The sequence below is a fragment of the Lepidochelys kempii genome, chromosome 2 (genome assembly GCF_965140285.1).
Source record: "Lepidochelys kempii isolate rLepKem1 chromosome 2, rLepKem1.hap1, whole genome shotgun sequence".
Lineage (NCBI taxonomy): Eukaryota > Metazoa > Chordata > Testudines > Cheloniidae > Lepidochelys > Lepidochelys kempii.
The window spans coordinates 223003060-223026211 of record NC_136381.1 but is presented as its reverse complement, the minus strand read 5'-3'; the positions used below and the strand labels follow the sequence as shown (position 1 = coordinate 223026211).

At 42.2% G+C, this 23152-nt stretch overlaps 1 protein-coding gene across 1 annotated transcript in view; it reads left to right on the top strand.

Annotated features, from left to right (window-relative positions):
• The window catches only part of COL1A2 (collagen type I alpha 2 chain), a 50047-nt gene extending 33540 nt beyond the window's left edge, over positions 1-16507 (top strand). Inside the window, exons 34-52 of the mRNA XM_073329671.2 lie at positions 897-950; positions 1651-1704; positions 1815-1868; positions 1972-2079; positions 3578-3631; positions 3742-3795; positions 4927-5088; positions 6687-6794; positions 7955-8062; positions 10069-10122; positions 10230-10337; positions 10508-10561; positions 10932-11039; positions 11741-11794; positions 11941-12048; positions 12986-13232; positions 13860-14050; positions 14922-15164; positions 16091-16507. Of these exons, the coding sequence (XP_073185772.1) occupies positions 897-950; positions 1651-1704; positions 1815-1868; positions 1972-2079; positions 3578-3631; positions 3742-3795; positions 4927-5088; positions 6687-6794; positions 7955-8062; positions 10069-10122; positions 10230-10337; positions 10508-10561; positions 10932-11039; positions 11741-11794; positions 11941-12048; positions 12986-13232; positions 13860-14050; positions 14922-15164; positions 16091-16237 (2070 nt within the window). The 3' untranslated portion in view covers positions 16238-16507. The remainder of the gene's footprint in view (positions 1-896; positions 951-1650; positions 1705-1814; positions 1869-1971; positions 2080-3577; positions 3632-3741; positions 3796-4926; positions 5089-6686; positions 6795-7954; positions 8063-10068; positions 10123-10229; positions 10338-10507; positions 10562-10931; positions 11040-11740; positions 11795-11940; positions 12049-12985; positions 13233-13859; positions 14051-14921; positions 15165-16090) is intronic.
• Positions 16508-23152: the final 6645 nt, after the last annotated feature.

The window sequence follows — 23152 nt, the reverse complement described above, 5'->3', positions numbered from 1 at the left end:
TATCTGGTTGCATACAAACAAATGCCATTGATCTGAGTATAGGGCCTTGCTTCACGCAGACAGTTATGCAATGTGATATTACCCTTTAGTTACAAATATTCATACTATATGGGCCCGAAACTGCAAACCCATGAATCACAGGAGTAAAACTCATGTGAGCCAAGTAAGTCGTTCATTGAAATCAATGGGTCTGCTCAAGTAAGGTTCCATGATCAGATGCTATATATCCTTTATACAGTAGGTGAAGTGGAAAAGGGTTAAACAATAGACATATACAAATTAAGGGCCCAGCCCTGCAATTGTTCAGTGTGTGAACACCAACAAAGTCAGTGAGAGTTATGAGTGTAGATCAATGGCAGAAACAGTGAGGTAACAATGAGCCCTTTTTTCATTTGTTCTAATTGAAGATCTCTTGTACCCCAAAGGCACATTAGTTTTTTAAAGAAGGCACTCATTTTAATGCGAATGCTCAAAGAGGCTTTGGGATACTCACAGTCCACCTGGAAACTTGTACTTTGAGAGGAAGAGAGTAATGAAGGGAGGGGGAGAGATAGCTCAGTGGTTTGAGCTTTGGCCTGCTAAACCCAGGGTTGTGAGTTCAATCCTTGAGGGGGCCATTTAGGGATATGGGGCAAAAGTTGGGGATTGGTCCTGCTTTGAGCAGGGGGTTGGACTAGATGACCTCCTGAGGTCCCTTCCAACCCTGATATTCTGTGATTTTTTCCTCACAAATTTTGCATCATATAAGTTCATAGCTAATAAAACAACATTGTCACACTGCTGTCTCCAGAGGGAAGAAAAGAAACAAAAGGCAGTGGAGCAGAGAGAATGGCCACTCCTCCTTGCATGAATATATGTAACGAGAAATCATGCCATGTTTCTGTCTTGTTCTTTAGGGTATTCCTGGTGCTGTTGGATCCCCTGGCCCTGCTGGTGGCCCTGGTGATCGGGTATGTCTTCCTTTGCTTTTTTGTTGCCAATGTAACTTTTGTATGAACATTTGAAGGCTGCAGGGGAAAATGTAACCAGTCTCTATTTAGAATAAAAAGAAATTCCATTCTAGCTAGCGTTGTAAATAGACTTTCTACATCTTTCATATATTGCCCATATTGGGAGGACTGTCAGAGGCTATAAAGCCTCACTGGCAAGTGAAGGATTACCACAGCACTGCTCTGTCTGCGCAAACGGGTCAGGGTGGGAAGAGTTGTAAGAGTGTAGTGGGACCATACTGAGAGAAGGTTCTGGATTGGGCCCTGCCTTTCTGACTTCACATAGAGCCTAGTTCTGATTGCAAACTTAGCATTCTGGTGGGCAGGGGAGCAGGCAGAGGTGATGGAGGAACACATATCAACTCCTCATTGTTTTGAAATACCCTGATATTTGATCCTTGGTGACAATTTCAGGAAATGTCCAAAAACCATGCAAAAAATGCAACTCAGTAGCATTAAATAGGTGAAAACTAGAGTATTTTGATGAAGAGTAATATGTAGTGGTGATCTCTTCTCACTTGCAGGCATAGGGGAGATGAGTACATAATTTCCCCATTAATCAAAGAGAAGGCCATATTACCTAGAGTACATCCCCATTCTGATTAGTCAGTGTGACTGCCAATGGCACATCATAGTGAAAATGTTCTTTGGTATATTTTAGGGTGAAGCTGGTCCTGCTGGCTCTACTGGCCCTGCTGGTCCTCGTGGTGCTCCCGTAAGTAGCAACTTAGAGAACATTTCCAGATGCAAAAATGCTACATTCAGAAAACAACTATTCTTGAGTGTTGACAGCTTTAGTCCTGAGTGTTTCTTATCTCACTCTAGGGTGAACGTGGTGAGAGTGGTCCTGCTGGCCCTAACGGATTTGCTGGACCTCCTGTAAGTACCAAGTGTATAATTCACTGTCAAACGCTGCAACATTCTGTTGTTGTGTTCCTTTAAAATATATTTTAAACATTTTTTTATTCCTCTCTGTTTTTAGGGTGCCGCTGGCCAAACTGGTGCTAAAGGCGAGCGGGGTCAAAAAGGACCTAAGGGTGAAGTTGGTCCACTGGGTGCTATTGGCCCAGCTGGCAGTAGTGGACCAGCAGTAAGTAAACTGAATTTACTATTAAAATACTGATCCTTGATTAAACTATGCAACCAGTATACCTGGCAAGTAGGCTTTGAACTTTAAACAGTTTTTTGTTTGTTTCTCTCCAAGTTTCATAGTTTCAAAACTAAAGTTTTAAGCTGTGAAAAAAGTGGTGATTTTGGTTTGCAAGAGTTTGTGAGAACTTTGTCATCAGTTTATTTGGGAAACTCAGATGAACTCCTTTGCCTCCAATCACTCTGAACTTGATTCAAAACACAAACTTTGAGTTAAAAGCAAAACCATAAATGTGTCCAGGTTACTAAGAAGACCTGAGATTATCAATACACCTGCAGTCAAGTTTCTTGTGGCTTCAGATAACAAATTTTAATAGTTGTGATAAAGGTTTTTATTCATTTCTCTTAACAAAAGCTGTTATAATTTACACAATCTGTTTATTTCCCATTTATAAAAAGGCACCTAGCCAAAACTGTAGGCTCAAGTGTACAATTTAATTTTTTAAAAGTACATAGAACAAATTCAGGTTCAGCCAGGATCAATATTAAATTCCTCCCAAAACAAGAACCAAAAATACCCCAAAAATCCCCCAGAGCCCCCTCACTTTGTTCATGTCCACTGAACTGACTTCTTCAGATAGAGGTTAGGAAAATAAATAAGTTTTGCAACATGCTATGAAGGTCAATATATTGAGGCTGTGTTGGGCGAAGCAAAGAGATGTTTGTGGGTAAATTCCAAAGTTGAGGATCCCTCACTAATGGCATCCTATCAAAGATAAAATATGTTCTTTAGGGGCTGGACTTTCAGACCCATATTCCTCTTGTACATGTGCACCTGCACTTGTGGTTTTGATGGAACTGTCTTCACATCCAAGTGACATAATATAAGACATGAGGACTAGGTTGAAAAGATGCTGAAAGTCAGGCCCTCGATCTTTAACTATTCCCCTTTTTGAAACTTCACAAGAGGAAATTTCTTTACAGGATTGTTTAGGGCTTTACCCTTCTCCATATGCTTCCAGCTAGAGCAGTATTCTGCCTTGGCCTTACTCAATCTATATATAGAGTTCTAATATCCATACAACACACATGTAAGTGGTTTCTTCATGCCCTTTGCCAACTAAGCCATTGCTATTTTGTTTTGTTTCTGAGTTTGTGGGTGTGCATGTAACATTTGGAAGCCAGTTTAAATTGAAAAATCTTTTCCTTAAAGCCTGAAGCCCTTACTCAGTTTGTACCAAGTCCTAGCTCTGTGACTTCCACGAGTTCACCTGCATAAGGTATGAGTGAAAGCTAAGCAAAGGAACTCCGAATTTGGCCCCACTATTCAAATATGTACTCTATTATTGGAGGAGGTGGAGCAATCCTGCTTCCATTAAAGTTGATGGCAAAACTCCCATTAACTTCAGTCAGAGCAGGATTGGGACGTTTTTCTATATCTGGAACTTTGGAGGTTTTTGTTTGGTTCATCGTTTTCCCTTTCTCCTCCTCGCATGTAGGGTCCCATTGGTGCTGCAGGCCCCGCTGGTGGTCGCGGTGACGCTGGTCCTTCTGTAAGTCTTCAAACTTCTTACACCTCCATTTTCTCTTGACTTTGAATCATCGTTCAGTGATTCACCTTCCAATATTCAGCCCTCACCTTCCCCTTGATTTTTATTTGTAGGGCGCCACTGGTTTCCCTGGAGCTGCTGGCAGAACTGGTCCTCCCGGCCCTGCGGTAAGTAATTGGTGAAAGTAGTTTATCAGATGACAGACAGGCTGAACCACATTATGGACAAATCCTGATCTCCGTTCCATCTATATAAATCATTGACGTGAGAGGAGTTACTCCTGAATTACACATGTGTAACTGAGATCAGAGACGGGCCCTTCAATACTTAGCACCAGGTGTTTAAACGTGCTTAGGTTCATAGAGTTTATATGGATGCCTAGTGGGAATTTCAGAACCTCCCCCCATTGGGAGTTAGGTGCCTAGGCACTTTTGAAAATCCCACTAGACATCTGTCTGCATGTGTAGGTGCCTAAATACCTTTGTAAATTGTGCCTTTTGTAATAGTTTCTGGCACCTCTATTCACACTGAGTATCAACTTACTCTGGGAGCAGTTCCACTAACTTCAGTGGGAGTGTTCCTAGGGAAAGGCAGTCCTCAGCTTGGGAAAGCATGGCAGAAAGTCACTTTTTGCCCACATTTTCAAAACTGAAAATCTGCCTTCTTGAAAGTGCCCTAAGTTGAGCACACAAAAATGAAGGGACCCAAAATCACTAGTTCCTTTTGAAAATTTGGACCCTTAATTTTTTCCCACCCAAAGCTTTTCTTTAAGATCCAGTATGTAATCTAATGACACATGCAAAGGCTGGCACATTCATCACGAAGGTGCTTCCATTCATTTGAAAAAGACCTCTTTTTTTTTTTTCTTGTCTGATATTCCTGTATTTAATTCTGTTGGATATCACCGCATGTCTGACAGAGCTAAAAGCTGCTATAAAGGGTCCAGCCAGATGGGAAGAAGAAAATACCCTGTTATAAAATTGATTACAATAATGTTAATAATCACCGCCAGTAGGCACAGAACCAAGACTATAGTTTATTCTGGGCCAAATCGTACCACTTATTCACACTGCTCCTGGGGTAGTTCCATTGATTTCAGACATACATGGTGAGTAAGGGAAGGAGACACTGGAACTTCTAACTTTCTAATGAAAGTTAGACCCCCCGCCCAAATACCTTTGAGGATCTGGGCCTAAATCCCTAATAAACTATTGCTGCGTGCCTTTTTTGTTTCATTGAGAAATGATGAATAATCTGTCTCTGCAGGATAGTGAACTAATGCTTATATTTAATCCTAGGGTATCACTGGTCCCCCTGGTCCTCCTGGCCAGTCTGGCAAAGATGGTCCTAGAGGCCCACGTGGTGATACTGGTCCAGTTGGTCGTCCTGGTGAACAAGGTATCGTTGGCCCACCTGGTTTCACTGGTGAGAAAGGTCCATCTGGAGAGCCTGGTGGTGCTGTAAGTCATACAACATCTCTTCACATTCCTAAATGTTGCTTTTAATGTAAATATTACAAATTCCAGTACAGGTCTTGTGCTTCAGCAGTTTTCTCTTTTAGCCCCTATCTGGCAAAGCGTGTAAGCTCATGATTCCTTCTGAGTATGTCCCTAAGTCTCATTGACTTCAGTGGGATTTAAGTACATGCTTAAGTGCTTAGTTGAATTAGTGCTGTGAAGGGCAAAGTGTGTTATAAGCTCTCTGAGTCAGCTTCTGCTGCCTTTACTTCTGCTGAGTAGCATATTAGTCTGAGAACACCCTTCTGAGACCAGTGGGGCTATTTGCAGAGGAACATAGTATTCGGTCTGAGTAAGGGTGGCAGAATTTGGCTTTCTGCCATTAAGCTGTGGGGCAAGCATATTGCTTTCCTGCACAATAAAAGACCAAATATGATGCTAAGGAAGGAATTTGTAATTGTATGTTTTAGACAATTTCAGGTCACTTATAGCTCAGAATCCCTAATAAGTGGATGAGGTCTAAGTGATCTAAACTGTAGGTTTAAAATTGTACAACAACAAAATTGATCAGTGCTCTTCAACTTGCACTCTCAGAATTACTAGCCGTGCTAAGGCCAAAATGATATTTTGAGGGCCTAGAGTATAGGCTACCTTGGGTTATTGCTTTCTGCTTCTCTATCAGTTATTCTTTCTATGATCTATTTTATTTACAGCAAACAGTTAATTCTGTAGTGCCACACATATGATTTGTGCATGCAACTGACAATAATGCTGATGAAAGCTGTGTAGTTAAATCTTTATGCATCACACTTAAAAATGTGCCCCTTATATCCAGTGTAAATCTTTGTAGAACATTTCTGAACAAGAAAATCTAATTTTGTATTAGAAATATTGGATAATGGAGCTAATAGGCCTGATTCCGCACTACTTTACACCTAGCATATTCATTTGCACCTGACCTAATAACATTTTACACTCACATTGCATAGGCATAAATGAATATGGGCCCTAGCTAGCTATTCTTGGACCAAACTAGCTCACCCCTTCACAATTTCAGCAAAATAGAGTACAGCAAAGGACTCTCAACAGCAGAGTGTATGTTCACATTGGTATCTTTAAATCCTTCCAAAGATTAGAGGATCAGTTTTTATACTACAGCATCTCATTAAATAGATTTATCCTATCACTATACTGAAAAATACCAGATTCTTTCTGCACAGCCCTCCCTCTATGGCATGCCAAAGGCATGGGATATTACAAGGGCTCAGCAGAACACAGAGAAAAATAAATTTTTCACCAACAAAACTTTCAATTGGAAAATATTTTTGTTGGAAGAGTTTTCAGCAGCTATATATATTAGAGACTTTAACTTTGAAATGTAATGCAAAATACAGAATGTCTAACTTCTCTTGTATGGGAATTATTGCTGAGAACTATGTAGTGAGATTCCTCTGAAAGAACTTGGTGCAATTATGGGATCAAATCAAATTGCAAAAATTTCGTCTTGGTAAAAAATCCATTCAGATTTGCAGTGCCACTGCAAAGCTCCATTTTTATAGACAAGGACCATAACGTTCGATGTTCTCTTCCTCCTTCCTCAGGGTCCTCCTGGTACCTCAGGACCTCAGGGTATTCTTGGTGCTCCTGGTATCCTTGGTCTCCCTGGCTCTCGGGGAGAACGTGGTCTTCCTGGCATTTCTGGAGGAACAGTGAGTCTATGACATCAGTTATATTCCTTTTATCAGAAACTTCAGAGATAAAATTGACTTTTTCTTTAACATTTAATCTAGGACATATAGAACCAGATTCTGATCAGTGGAGTCAGAACAATGTAAAATTGGTGTGAGATCAGAGTGGCTCACTATATTTAATACTTTCTTCAAAGAAACAGTAAGACTGATTCTGGGATTTGGGATTTAGAGTATAGTAGAACCTCACTAATTCTGGCTAATATGCTAATCTGTACATCCCATCCCTTAATTTGCACCCCCCAAAAAATCCCTTCTTACATTTTGCTATGCATCATCCCCTGTTATTTTTAATTTTGTGTGTTTACTTTCCCACTAATTGCACTGCACAGTAATTGGTAATGGATCTCTCCGTCATTAATGTCAATTAATGAGGTTCTCTTTTAGTTTGTATCCCATGGGCTAAATCAAGTCAGTTATACACTTATGAATTAAAATGTTCTTTAGATGACACACAGATGCTCATGTCACAAATCTGCCTTCATCAAGATCTTAGAGAGACAAGGTGGGTGAGGTAATATCTTTTATTGGGCCAGCTTCTGTTTGGGGGAGAGACAGGTTTTCAAGCATATGCCAAGATTTTCCAAATGGCAGCAGTCTAGGACCGCGTGCAAAAATCCAGTTGCAACGTTGTGTCTAACTCACATGTCAAATTACCACAATCTCTCTCTCTCACACACACACACACACACACACACACACACACGGATAATATGTATGTCCTGTTGGGCATTTCAACAGCCATTTTCAACTGTAACCACCTTATTTGTGTCTGGAAATGAGGACACCCATTGGCATGCATTTATACCTAACCCTCGGCTCTTTCCCTTTTGAAAACCTGTTCCAGAATGTGTAATATTAATCTTTCACTATTAAGCTTTTGTTTCTCACATTGGCTGGGGGAGGGAGAAGGCACAAAGCATGAAGTAAAGAAAATTGCTTTTTGTAGTCAGATACATACGTTAGTTTGTCCAAATTCTCCTTTACTTCTGGAACTCCTTAAAGAGATATTTCTTCTATGTGTGCAGTTCATGGGCAGAAATAAATATTCAGAAAAGTGTTGCTTGATAAAGCCAGTATGTGAATTGCAATACCGTGTCCTACTCTTGTTCCCTTGCTAGGGTGAGCCAGGCCCTGCTGGTATTTCCGGTCCTTCCGGTTCACGTGGTCCCTCTGGCCCCTCGGGTGCTCCTGGTCTGAACGGTCCCCCTGGTGAAGCTGGCCGTGATGTAAGCTACATTTTATATCATTTTGGGGAAGGGGGGTTAGTTCAGAATAATGAGAAACATATGTGGAAAAACAGGGCATTGCTGGAGACAGTTCTGCTAGCAAAATTACATCCTACAGAATTTTAGGGGAAGATTAAAGCAGGATCATTGGGAATCCAGGCTCCACATCAGAGGGGTCCTAGATGGAGCAGTGAGTCCAAATCATAATGGGAATGCAGCCAGCTTCCTCCACTTCCTATGCTGCAAGCTCTTGCAGGCAGGGATCATGTCAGAATAGGGCCTCAAACCTGATTGGGGCTTCTGGGTTCTATGGCAATATAAGTCAAATCAAGGACTCAGGAATGGGAGGAAGATAGGAGTCCATTAGAGGAGCTGAGAAGGATAATCTATTCTGGGGGTAGAGGACTGGGCTAGAAGGAAGAATTTATCTGGAAGTCTCGTTATCCCATAATTTTTAAAGTACTCAGAACCAAACATCATTTAGACATAATTCACCTCTGCTGCATATGTATCTCTTGTAGTGAGTTAGTGAAATGCAAAAACAACACTGAATGGGGAATGCAATACACATAATCCTAAAAACAAAGTCTTACCTCTGAATTCAAAGCCAATGTTAAGGGACAGAAATTAAGCACATACCTCAAGCTTTCAGAATGTAAGCTGTTAATGATCGCACAACACCTAGCGTGTTCTAAGCCCTATCAGAGAAACAGTGGGAGTTAACTGCATAATATCTCCCTGTGTGCTTGAATTGATGGGAAAAGAGCCCATAAAAGGTAAGCGTTTCAAAATCTGAAAAGACATATGCAGTCTAAAAACGTTAAGGAGCAGACTGTGGCTTTTAAGCCACACTTCTATGCAGTGGATAACATGGAGCCGTCTGTCCAGGAGGAGCACCAGAGAGCCACAATCAGTGCTGAAGCTGCTTCTTGTGCACTAGGGAGAGTGCGAGGGGAGCCATCTGCTCCCCCGATGTACTGGCCTTGCTCTGCAAGCTGGAAGGGAGGGCTATTGTTCCACCTTCTCTCCGCCCTCTTTCCCTTCCCTTGGGGGGAATCAAATCCTTGAGAGAGGAAACCCTTTGCCCAACCATGCCCGGCCATACAGCAACCATGCATAATCTAATCATCTGGGGAGTAAAAATAAAGTATAAATAAATTATTTCTGCCCCCTATAACTGTAGAATAAGCCCCTCGATTGGTACAAACTGGTGAAACTTAATTTATAAGTTTAAGCGATGCCTCAGGTTATTAGATGCTCACTGGAACACAATGTGATCAGAGAACATTCACTTCATTGCATGAATTTCTTTAAACATAAATAACTTCCATGCTCTGTGATGTTCATATCAAGAGAACACTAGTTAAGCATCCATAACATCGGGGAAGCAGCTGAAATCAACCAAAAGGTCACAGAGGAAGAAATTGATGCTTGCTAACATGAGTTGGCACTAATGAAGTCCACAAATGGAGTCATTGGGCCCTGAATCTACTGTCTGAAATCTGTGTAATGCATTACGTTGATTTCGCCACCCCCTTGCCAGCCCCCACCACTGGCACTTTTTTCAAGTACGCAGGGTGCCCTTTGCTAGGGTGCCTGTTAAGTGACGGCTACTGCTGTATTGATGTAAAGATCATTTTAGAGGATGGAGGTGAAAAACAATTTTCTTCTTCTACGGAATCTGGTCCCTGCCTTCTAAAATATTTGAATTCTATCCAATCTTTTATACGACTTAAACAGATTTGAAATATCTGAGGATGGCCTTTATACGGCACGTACAAATGTACAACTTGTCAGTATCCATCCAGAAAGTAGGTAGCAAATATAATATGTGAAGTTTCCTTGTAGGCTTTGGTTGGTTGATTGGTTGTTTTTGTTTGTCAAGATTTGTGCTGTCTTTTTTTTTTTTAAATGTCTGATAAGTTTCATATACACAAGGAACTGCAACTGGATGCACAGCTCTCCGTTGATATTTGGGTGACTGGTTTCTTATGCTGTTTTAACAGGGCAATCCTGGTAATGATGGTCCTCCAGGCCGTGATGGTGCTCCTGGTTTCAAGGTAAGCTTTTCTCTTTTGTTTCATACTTGTGGCAGATATTTGTCGATCCTTATAAGAAGCCAGTATTGATACACTCTCTGCTTCCTCTCACCTTCCCTTGTCTTTAGGGTGAGCGTGGTTATCCTGGCAACAATGGTCTCGCTGGTGCTGCTGGTGCCCCTGGTGCTCATGGTGCAGTTGGTCCTTCCGGAAAGCCTGGAAATCGTGGTGAACCTGTAAGATCAGACTTTAATTGCTCATATTACTTAAAACACTTGCTAGTGCAGAACACAGCTATTAAGAACACTTACTGCTCACTTGTCCTGGCAACCAGTATACACAGGGCACTGAGCTTTTCCATTAATATGATGTTATAGCTTACATGTATTTTATGTGCGTGTTTCAGGGTCCCGTTGGTGTTACTGGTTCTGTTGGTCCTGCTGGTGCAAGAGGTCTTGCTGTACGTAATTTTTTTTAATCTCTCAGCAAAAAAGTTTAAGTAAGAAATGAAAAATGTATACTTCATTGCTCATTAAGGACCCAATCTTGGGCAATAGAGTCCAGAGAGGAGTATTATGGGTTTGAAAATATTATATACCTAGAATTGTTCAAATCTAGATCTGTATCTCCCTCCCATGGGACTAATCCACACTCCCTTGAGCAGATTCCACATGTGTTAACAGAATCTATATGCATGTTTCACGACGAGAATATGACATACGTAGACTACTCATGATTCATTTTCACGTTGGCTAACTATGTCTCGAAAACATTTCAAAACATTCCATTTTATGTTTCTTTTTTTCTTTTGATGTGTTTTTCTTCTCCAGGGCCCACAAGGTCCACGTGGTGAGAAAGGTGTGCCAGGTGATAAAGGACCTAGAGGCATGCCTGGTTTTAAGGGACACAATGGATTGCAGGGTCTGCCCGGTCTTGCTGTGAGTAAACATTTGTAATAATTTAGAATGGGGAGCACAACAGAAATAAATAAAATTACCACAATGTATAAAGATTCATATGTGCAACTCTGTAGGCTGACACCGCCCCACAAATCTTTCAAAGGCTGTGAAATATGCCTACATAGTTTAGTGTTTGTTGCCATCCACATAAAATATCAAATTTTTAAAAGGCTTCTAAAACTATTCCTATGAATGTCATACAGCACACTTGAAACATAGAAACACAATTTTAGAGATTGGTTTTGAAATGTGGCCAACATTATATTTAAAAGCATATTCATTTTATTATAATACAATATTTACCCATTTCTATTACAATGTTGTAATACTTTAGCACGGAAAAATGGAAGATCCTCATATAGATTGCATTCTCTTTAAAAATGTGACATTCCTTTTAAGATTTTGACCTTTAAATAAAAACCTCTTTTATTTATATAGAGGAATGTTATTGTCTTAAAACATCTTCCTTAGATTCTAGTTGATTGTATGGGGCCTTTTCCTCCCCATGCCTCCAACAACAGCTACTTTAACTCTGACTGTACTTCACTAAGGGAACAGGGTCGGCACCAGCTTTCCAGTCTCAGAACTCCAAGCCTTGGGGCATGGCTGACCAGTATCATATTAATATAACTGTGTATCAGTGTTTTTAATCTGGATGTGATTTTTCTTTTTTCCAATAGGGCCACCACGGAGATCAAGGTGCTTCTGGTTCCACCGGCCCTGCTGGTCCAAGGGTATGGGAATTTAAGTGAATACTCTCTGTTCATTTGGAATAAGGAAAGGGCAAGTAACCCTCTCCAATGCCTGTGACTTTTTAAAATGATATTCCTATTTCTCTTGTATTGTTTACTTCCATTAAGAAGTTGTTGTTCTGTTGTAGGGTCCTGCTGGTCCTTCTGGTCCTCATGGTAAAGATGGTCGCAATGGACTTCCTGGTCCTATTGGACCTGCTGGTGTGCGTGGTTCTCAGGGTAGCCAAGGTCCTAGTGTAAGTTTGATTTTTTTTTTTTTGTGATAAATTAAGGGCACAAGCTGAAATCATCACTTAATAGCCCCAGTGGTTGGTGGTGGGGAGTTAAGAAGAGGAAATGGAAGAGATTTCTACGTTACTTTTTTCCTCAAACAGTGGAAGACTTTTTATTTCACATTCTAACATGTTTCCCTACAAAATTAAGATTTGTTACAGGATAGTATTAAAGACAGCTACAGTACAACTGCTTATGGGGGCCTACGGATGAAAGCACAGAACTAGGATTCTGGAGAGCTGAGTTCTAGTCTTGGTTCTGCCATTGACGTGTTTTGTGACTTTGGGCAAGTCACTTAATCTTTTTGTGCCTCAGTTTCCCCAGCTGTAAAATAGGGATAACTATATTGGTCTTAATTTGAAAAGCACTTTGAAACCCTCAGATTATTGAGCACTATATAAATGAAAAGTGATATCATCATGATGATGATGATTATTATTATTATTCCTATTCCAGTCTGACTATATGACTGATCCTGGCCCTCACATTTTTGGTGAGCCATTCAAACATTTAAATAAAATAGTCATGTAAATTAAATATGGGGCTAAGATGAGAAGACTGAACCAGCTGTTCATTTAAGTTCTCTCTTTATACGAGAATACCAACCTTAGACCTAATTGCAGAGTCCTTATTCAAGCTGATGAGTGCTTACTGCTTGTAGCCAGTGAGTACATGCACAAAGAAGATGCAGTGGCCCTAAATCTTGCATCTGTTACCCTTTTACTCTGAAATATCCATCACAAAGCAGTTCCCTACCAGCTATTCGAGACTGGAGCTGAGGATCCTGTGCCTTAGAGTAGGGCTATTCATGCAAGTAATTGGGTGTAGTGTGCACATCAATGCAATGCCCAGACTTATATAATGGGATGCTCTTTGTCTTCTTACATTGAACCTCTTTAGGGTCCACCCGGTCCACCTGGTCACCCTGGCCCACCTGGTCCCAATGGTGGTGGATATGAAATTGGCTATGATGCTGAATACTACCGGGCTGATCAGCCATCTCTCAGACCTAAGGACTATGAAGTTGATGCCACTCTGAAATCACTGAACAACCAAATTGAGACCCTCCTGACCCCAGAAGGCTCCAGGAAGAACCCAGCCCGCACCTGCCGTGACTTAAGACTCAGCCACCCAGAATGGACCAGTGGTATGTTAATGCTAGATGGATGCCTCTTCTGGCTCGCTGGTTGTATTCAGCTTAGTAGCTTGCTTTCAATGTTGTTTCCTGATTGACTAGGGCCTGGTGTCAGCAGTTTTATTCTTTTAAGGGTGAAATTTACCCCTGTGCTGAGAGCCAGCACAAGGCATATAAACTTTAAGTCTTCTTAAGCCCAATTAGTGGTATTGAAGTGGTGTATAGTACTTGTGCTGGCCATTGGCCAGGGGGTAAATTTCACTCTTAACACTCTGGACAGGCAGTGGATATTATTAACCTAATAAATCACCAATGAAACAATAACCCCTACCTCTACTGACAGCACAATTACACAAGCTCACCCTGAAGAGTTTCCCTTCATTGTTCACTGTGGTGCAATCCTCACCACAAAATCAATACGATAATTATGTATGCTCAGCTTTCGAAAGTAATGCAATGTCACACATTAGCAATATTCAAGTACAGATTTCTTGTGGTTTGCAGGTCGCCAATGTAATAATGTACACAACTATAGTATCTATGTTATCCCTTTGGGTATTTATGCCATGCCCATTACCATAGTAGCTGAGTGCCTGCATGAGGCTGAATTAGTGACCAGGGTTTTTTTTTCAATGACAGGTTTCTACTGGATTGATCCCAACCAGGGGTGCATCATGGATGCCATCAGAGTGTACTGTGACTTCTCCACTGGTGAGACTTGCATCAATGCTAATCCAGAAAACATCCCCACTAAGAACTGGTATGTCAACAAGAACCCCAGGGACAAGAAGCATGTGTGGTTTGGCGAAACTATCAATGGTGGTACACAGGTGAGTGGCCAAACAGTGCAACTCGAGTGAATTTATTACCTACAGTGCTGTCTAAAGAGTTGCCTGCACAGTAACCCTTTTCAAAAGCACAGACTAATGAAAACTCTCTCCTAGTGGAAGGATAGGAGGCAATGGACTAGCCTTTCATCTTTGGAGAGCAGAATTCAAAGTCTGGTTTTGGTCACAATTGCAAAATGGGTTTGTTGGAATCATCCTGCTTTCCCTTTGGGAACATCACAGAATCACAACACAGTTTATCACAAACTTAACATGTTTACTAGTCATAGCTCAAGGGAAGTCTGGGGCTGGTATATCTGGCATGTTCCAAGTCAGTATGGGGATACAGGCACTGAATAGGAATATGTATCAAAAATCCATGCAGGACTTCTCTTACATTTTTGCAAAGTTTATAATTTGCAGTCAATTTATCTTTAACATGTTGCTCTGACTTATATTGGACATGCTTGGGAAGACCTTTACAATAGAAACACGTCAGTGGAGTCCTCCTAAAGTTATGCCATTATAACGCTTCACACTGCCATAATTAAAGGAAGAGAGATGCCCACCGTGGATGTTTACGTTTATAATTTCCAGTAATATAATGAAAAAAACAGACACTCAACCCCCAACTGTAAATAATTCCGTTTGTTCAGTTACATAGCTCTAATTCGGTTATTTTTTTAACTGAGTAGTTTTGGTCTTGTGGTGAAATCTCAAAGTGCTCAAGATCACAACCTCCTGAATTCCATGATTTTCACATTCCTAGCATCCCTGTTCACTTCAGACACACGCACACACATCCTGTGAGCATATTATATCCCATTACATTTCAATGAATATTTGATTTAGAGTTCTTCCTTCCTGTTTTTAGTTTGAATACAACGAGGAAGGCGTGACCTCCAAGGATATGGCCACCCAACTTGCCTTCATGCGTCTGCTGGCCAACCATGCCTCCCAGAACATCACCTACCACTGTAAGAACAGCATTGCATACATGGATGTGGAAACTGGCAACCTTAAGAAGGCTGTTATACTGCAGGGATCCAATGATGTTGAACTACGAGCTGAAGGCAACAGCAGGTTCACTTTCAGTGTTCTTGAGGATGGCTGCTCTGTAAGTACTACTGGACGCATGGTTTCCTGTTTACTCTAGTGGTAGAGTTGGATATGGATATAGAGCTAGATTACCAATCTCCTCTGCAGGACATTAGTCATTAAAATTCATATTGTGTCAAAGATAGTTAGTCTCTAGTGTTGAATCCTACAGCTCTCTCGATAAGTGTGCACAGGCCAAAACACAGAAATATCACACTTTCACTGTACAGGGGAGCCGAAAGGTGGAGAGCACCTTATAGGCATTTCACCCCTCTACATGCCAAAGAGAAAGCTGCATGCAGCTGTCTAACCCAGAGAACCGAGGGAATGATGTGCAAACTGGAGAAGTGGCAAAAGTCCACACATGCAGCATATCCAGTAGTCCAAAATCCTACATCTGCTACTCCTCCATAGCCACTGGAAAGCATCTCGATACTAGCTGCTGCGGGCAGGAGCTGAGAATCCTGTTATTCAGCCCTCCATTCAGTTCTTGGAGCTCAACAACCATGGCAGTGTCATAGAATCATTGAATATCTAGTCTAACCCCCTGCTCAAAGCAGGGCCAATCCCCAATTTTTGTCCCAGATCCCTAAATGGCCCCCTCAAGGATTGAACTCACAACCCTGGGTTTAGCAGGCCAATGCTCAAACCACTGAGCATCCCTCCCCCTTCCTATGAGGATTTGATCCCTAGTGCATATATTACTATATTAAAGCCAGAACACAGAATCTGCTATTCTGAGTGATCAGCTGCTATGTTAAGTTAAAAGATTAAAATAAATATGTTTCTTTATATGAAAGATCTGTAGGTGGGCATCTAACTGATGACCTGTGCTAGCAAAATTAGTTGCAGCAGATTTCAGAAGAGATTAAATTCACTGGAAGAAATGTTGGTACCGTAAACAGCACAATAACTCTTCTAACTATCACTGTTATTATCTTACAGAGAAAGACCAATGAATGGGGCAAAACAATCATTGAATACAGAACGAATAAGCCATCTCGCTTGCCCGTCCTTGACATTGCACTTTTGGACATTGGTGGCGCTGACCAAGAATTCGGTTTGGACATTGGCCCAGTCTGTTTCAAATGAATGAACTCAAACTAACTTAAAATCAAAAAAAAAAAAATCTCTCTTTGCCATTTCTTTTTTTATACTGAAAGCTGACTCCTTCCATTTCTTCTGTTCATCTACTTGCTTAAACTCTGGGCAAAAGAGAAGGAGAAGGATTGATTGAAGCGTTGTGCAATGCAATTTAATACAGCCCCAAAAGGACTCAGAAGTCTTTCAAGATTTTAACACCTTGTTTTGGGAAATGTCAGCCTTTGTAAAAAAAACAAAATAAAAAATCATGAAAGTTTGCACCACTTGTGGCCTTTGAATATCTTCCACAGAGGAAGTTTAAAACCACAACTTCCAAAGGTTTAAACTACCTCATACACTTAAAGCCAAGTGTGATCCACATCCACAGTAGGTACTTCTCCAAATGATCTGAGGTGCTTTTAGTTCCATTCGTAATACAAAGGTGCTAATTTCAGTATGATAGAGGATCTTTCCAATACTTGAACTTTGTTGGTGCTAGCAGCATTTGAAATACCACTTTTCTGTATTAAGTTGTATTGTTTCTTTGAAATCTGTCTCAAAACTTTAGTCAGAATGTCCCATCTTACCCCCAGATTAAGCATGTGGATCATTTCTCTCCCCCGGCCCCATCTTCAACCTCTCCCTCCAAATTCAGGTGCTCATGCTTTAAATCTCATTTTCATCCTCTACGATGGGTAAAAAGAAAGCATCATTTCTCAAAAAAATTGTACCTATTTTGTATATGTGAGATGTTTAAATAAATTGTGAAAAAATTGAAATAAAGCATGTCCAGTGTTCCAAAAGAAAACATTGAATGAGTAAAGTTCCTTGCTTAAGTGCATCAATAGATATTTGTACCCAGTATATGCATTGTTAATTACCTGGCTTCTTAAGCAAAAAAATATATATTTTTTTTAAATAGCAAGATACAGCACTTCTGCTAAAATATCTGGCTACATCCAGGCCCATATTTGGTTGTGCTAAATTACCTGTTTGAGAAATACACTGAAACAGTCATTGGAAGCCTGCTTGAGTACAGTTAATGGTGTAGCAGTAAAACAAAATGTAATGCATTAAGCGCCAATTAATGCTCACCTTTTCCTATAAACTATAAATGTGATATAACCCAGGGTCTGTCCTTCTTTGCTAATTCTTGGATTAAATTAATTATACAAGAATGGGAATATGCAATCAGATGCAACATTAGATCTAGGAAATAAAATCCTATTTTCTTTACTCCAGATAGCAAAATACATCATTGTTTGATCATGCACACCCCACTCAACTGTGAAATGAAATGGCATTTTAAATTATCTTATCTCTGGGCGCACGTGCGTGCGCGCACAGACACATACACACACACACACAAAGTCTTTTCTGCTCTTTCTGGCATTTAGTCTAATCAGTGAGGAAGTTGCCTTTCTCTTTCTGAGCTAAGCATGCAATACATTTGCATAGTTTCATTTGTCTGTCTTTGCCTGTTTGTTGCAATGAGATATTTATTTGCTGTATTCCAAGACCATATAGAAATAGCTTATTGATATGTTTGCCTACTCAACTCTTCAGTTCAACATCTCTGTTCTGTAACATCTACAGACAATCCAGAAGCACTAGGCATCCTGGTGTGACACTATTGATAACAAGTAATAATGGATTGTTGTCTTTTGTTAAAATATTAAAGAGCTTCATGGCCGAATGCCACCTGGTGTAGAGTGTGTGCACAAAGTAGGGAGGGAGCACAGGGATTTGCATCTCACCCACTCTCTGTATCCGACAGCAGCAGCCAGATAGGATTTTTGCTGAGCACTGATGAAGGAAAAAGACGGAGGACCCAATTACCCTGGTTCCAAAGGGCCGTTGTGTCCTGGCTGGCTACAAGCTGTTGAATCTGCTATTGGCAGGAGTTTGACTTTCTTGAATACATATGCAGAAGTCAAACCAGGAAACTAGTTAAAAAATTGTTCTCTAGATTATTAGGAGGAGAATGTTTTGTTAAGCACTAACAGTACCCTCAGCACCATACAAGACACAAGAGATGCTACAGTCCCTACCCCGAGGAATTTACTGTCTTTGGTGGATGGCGGTACTTTCCTGACAGAGCTGGACTGAAATTCTGACTGGATTAGCATTTCTGGGTGTCTGAGATTAGGATGGCGTTTCAGAGACAGACACCAGCATAGAATGCATAAGGACAACCAGAGAAGACAGCGCAAGTGGTCAGATGGGCTTTGCTAACAGCTATCGTGTGAAGGTAGCTTTGCAGAAGGTTTACAGAACAAAGCTTTCTGTAAGCAGAGTGGAAGTACCACTGGAGAGGTGAGCCGCCTCACTGAACAATGTGGAATCCAAAGAGAGAGATCAAACTAGAACAGGCTGAGGAGGGGGAAGGGCGGAGAGCTGTAACCCCACAATCTGATACCAAAAAAAGGAACCCCTTTCCAGCCTTGTTTCTGGATAGCTGAAGAAAACTAAAGGCCCAAGCTTCAAAATGCGTTCTTTATTAGTCCACATGTCAACAAATGGAGTCCAAGTTCAGGCTGCTGAAATTATGGCCCTTTGAGCCTAAGGATCTGAATGAAATGACTAAAGGGTCACTGCCAGCTTGAACTCTAATTGGTTTTATAAATAACTGAGTAGTTGTTTCAGGTACTATCATAGACTATCAGGGTTGGAAGGGAGGTCATCTAGTCCAACCCCCTTGCTCAAAGCAGGACCAATCCCCAATTTTTGCCCCCAATCCCTAAATGGCCCCCTCAAGGATTGAACTCACAACCCTGGGTTTAGCAGGCCAATGCTCAAACCACTGAGCTATCCCTTCCCCCCTCAACTACTATACCTGCCCCTCAACCCACCAACCATTTTCTTATTTTAGTTCTACAACCATATTTTCCTATTTTAAAAAAAATTCTCTCTACCCTCCCCCACTGCTGTATGAAATACAGTGTTTAAAACTGCAAATGTTTTGGTGCTCACCTGGATTAGCTGAAGGCCAAATAGTTTCTACAAAGATAGAAGTGAAAGGATCGCAATAGGGTATAAAAATTTTCCCATGTTCGAGTGCCCCTAGCTGCACCTAAGTACCTCCAGCATACCTGCAGGCCTTAGGATGGCTGCAAAGGTGTCTGGTAGAACTGGGCACTGGCCCTATTCATCTTCGTGTTTTGGGGAAGAGAGAGACACTAGCTCAGCAATCATTTATGTGCTTAAAATATAGGTGATTAAGGCTGGGATTTTCAAAGTGGCCTAAGGGAGTTGAGCACCCAATTCATAATATCTGTGAAATAATATTCTAGGCCGATAATTGTTGAGCTGGTTCAGGAAGGGGTTAGTTGCTCGCTACATTAAGGTGCTGGAGTGCATTAGTGCCTATCCCTACTGGGGATCCTTGCAGACTCCCTAAGGTGGTGTTTCTAAAACCTAATCTACTTATTTCTTAGCTACTCAGACAGTGTGGGTGAGAGCTCCGTACCCACATCCATGTTCCTGTAGTCTTGTAAACTAAAACCTTGAATGCACCCATAATGTAACCCTTTGCACTTCTCCCTGTCATGGACTTCTGCAGAAGTGAAATGTGATGTTGGTAGGGGATTCTGCCTCAGCTAGGCTCAGACAAAAAAAATTAGAAAACTAAGGGAAGAGGGAAATGGTGACCCCTATATATTTTAGACTCCCCATTGGGGCCATGGCTGGGGGAGTAGTCCTATACTTATAGGGGAGTTGGACAGGGTTGAGGCAAGAATCAAGATGAGGGTGGGCTGAAGAGGGTTGGTAGGGAGTCTGGGTTATACCTGGGTTGAGGAAGTGTTGTGACATGGTGGAGGCTGCAAACAGGGAGAGCAAAGGAAAGTCTCAGGCCCTGGGCAGATTGGGGAAGGTTTGCATGAGTTGGTGCTATCAGGTTGGTGAGAGATGATTAGAGATCATGGGAGGGAAGCTTAGGTGCAATCCAGCGTAGGGGAGAGGCAAGACAATAGGGGCATCCAGGAGTAAGTAACCTTTACTTCTGGGTGAAATAGCTCACATAACTTACAAACACTTAAGAGTAAGAAGCAAGCTACAAAAGACAGCTGCTACCCACTCAGCTGCCTTCTGGCTTCTCTCCTATTCCAAGTAACCTATCACATTGCACCCTCTGCTGCTTGGATGCTAGAACATACAAAACTTTTGTTTAACCCATCCTGTGATGCACCAATGGTAACCTCTAAAATAAAAACTTATTTTGAGATTGTGTGCATTACACATGGAAATAGCGTTAGGGGAAATATTTACAAAACAGCCTCTATGCAGTATAGCCACACTACTCACAATTGACAATGACGTTATACAGGTCATCCCAAATGAGTGCTGATCAAACCTTTCTCCACCATCAGGTATTCACTGCATACATTTGCAGAAGAAAGTAACTTTCGTCTGAGTTACACTTTTTAAGATAAGTGAAATTAATAGGCAGCAGATTTAAAACAAACATAAGGAACCCCAAGAGAGATGGATCTAGAACAGCTGTTAAAATGGGTCACTGACAATCAGCAGCAGCAAGCCACCCTACAGCAACAACAGCCGCAGCAGCTGAAGGGAATTAGTCAAGCACCAACCGGAGTAGCAACAGAACCTGGTATAGCAGATGCTTGCTGCGCTCCAGCTTCAAGGAGCAACCGGGGTGGCAGCAAACACTAATTTCCCCCACCCCCCCACCAGCACGACGCCCATCCCAGTGAAACTGGCCAAGATGGGCCCAAACGATGACTCTGAGGCATTCCTCGCTACCTTTGAGTGGGTGGCATCTGCTGCGGGATGAGCCCTGAAAAATTGGGCCATGCTAGTGGTGCTCCATTTCTTGGGACCAGCTCACACTGCCTACCAGGAACTTGACTTTTGGCTATGCAAAGGTAAGAGAGGCAATCCTTGATTATTTAGACATCACTGAGGAGACCCACCGGTGGCAGTTCAAGGAGGTGTGCCCTTTAGGTGCATGCCCATGGATGGTAGCCCAGAAGTTAAAAGCTCACTGCTGGCTGTAGTTGAAACCAGAGTGCCAGATGGGTGTATAGGTGGCAGAGCTCTTATTCATAGAACAATTCACCCAGATTTTACTGGTGGGAGGACAGGCCTGGTGTTAAGGCATCTACCTGAGACCCTGAAGAATGCTATGCATCTTATGGAGAACTACCTAGCCTCCTGCAACATCCCTGAGATGCCTAGCGGGGGTGTCACTGAGAGACAGGGAGACATGCCAAGAGAAGTGGCATGGGATACAAGGCCCCACTTGGCCCCACAAGGACCCTTGATGGCAGAGAAGAAGCCAGGTCCCCACTCCGGGGCAGTGAGGAAGGATAGCAGCTTGGCAGAACCCCCTGCTGCTTTTAAAGGGCCTACAATCCCTCATAGTAGAACCTATGGCAAAGCCCCAGAGAAGTCAGACCAACAGGGCAACAGCTTGCCATGTCACACCCCGACATCTGTGCCATCCAGCAGAAAATGCTTCTCCTGTGGACAGGCGGGCCAATTCTGTAGGGATTGTCCCTATATGGAATATGACTTTGCAGAGTCAAGGGCCCATAAGAAAAGCCCTGCCAAGCTAATAGTCCCAGTGTGGGCGAAGGGAAAGAAAATAATGGAGCTGGTGGACTTGGGATGTAATCAGACCCTGATGCATCGGCAGCTCGTAGATCTGAGGAAGGACACAGAGGGAACGATATTCTTCCAGTGTGTCCTGGAGACATAAAGCCCACAAGTTTACCCCTTGGCACAAACACAAGTATGGCTGAGGGAGGACGAGCATGTGGGTGGACTCAGCAAGCATGTGGGTGGACTCAGCAGCTGGGTTGGCCTACCCAGTTATACTGGGCAGGGACTGGGAATGACTCAGTGAGGTCCTGGAGGGGCAAGCGAAACCTCAGCTTCGGGACCTAAGGCCCTCCTCCATGGAGCCTGCATGGGTGGGGGTGAGCAAAGTCGATGACCCCAGCGAGGGACCATCTAGCCAAAAGGTTCAACCCACATCCCTACAGACCCTATCAACCCTCAACTCAAAGCAGAGCCCTGTAATACCCATGCAGATATCCTCATCCGAGACACCAATTTTGTGAGGGAACAACAGGCAGAGCCTACACTCTCCCACAAATATGAACAATTAGCTGTAGTAGACAGGGAAATTGTAAACCCCCAGAGAGAGAAACAAGAGCCCCACTTTGAATTACAGTGAGAATAACTTTATCACACAGAACAACTGAGACAGACTGGGGAAACTGAGGCCCAGCTGCTAGTTCCCAAAATGTATATGCAGGAGATACTCCACTTGGCCCATGAGGTCCCCTGTGAGGAGCATCTAGGGAAGAAGAAGACCTTTGATCTCCTTGCAGCCCACTTTTACTGGCCTGGGGTGTTCCAAGATGTCACAGATTACTGCGTTTCTTGTCCAGGCTCCCAGGTCTCAGGAATTAAAGAGGCACTTCTCATTCCACTATTCCTAGTAGAAACCCCTTTTGAGAGGACAAGAGTGATCTAGTCAGCTCCGTGGCAAAGAGTTTGGTGGGCCATCAATATATGTTAGTGATGGTAGCTTACGCAACACGTTACCCAGAAGCCATCCCCTGCAATCGACCAACGCGCGCACAATAACAAACAAGTTAATGAAAATCTTTGTCAGGGAGGCCTGCCATAGGAAATCTTAATGAACCAGTGGCCCAACCTTATATCCAACCTAACGTGGGACTTATGTGGCCTCTTGAAGATAGACAAGTTAAAAACATTGGTCTACCATCTGCAGACTGATGACTTGGTGGAATGTTTTAATAAAAATCTCAAGAGAATGCTAAGGGAATTCATCACCACAGGCCCCAAACGCTCAGATCAACTGTTGCCCCCATTACTGTTTTGCCATCTAGAAGGTTCCCCAAGCATCCACAAGTTTCTCCCCTTTCAACT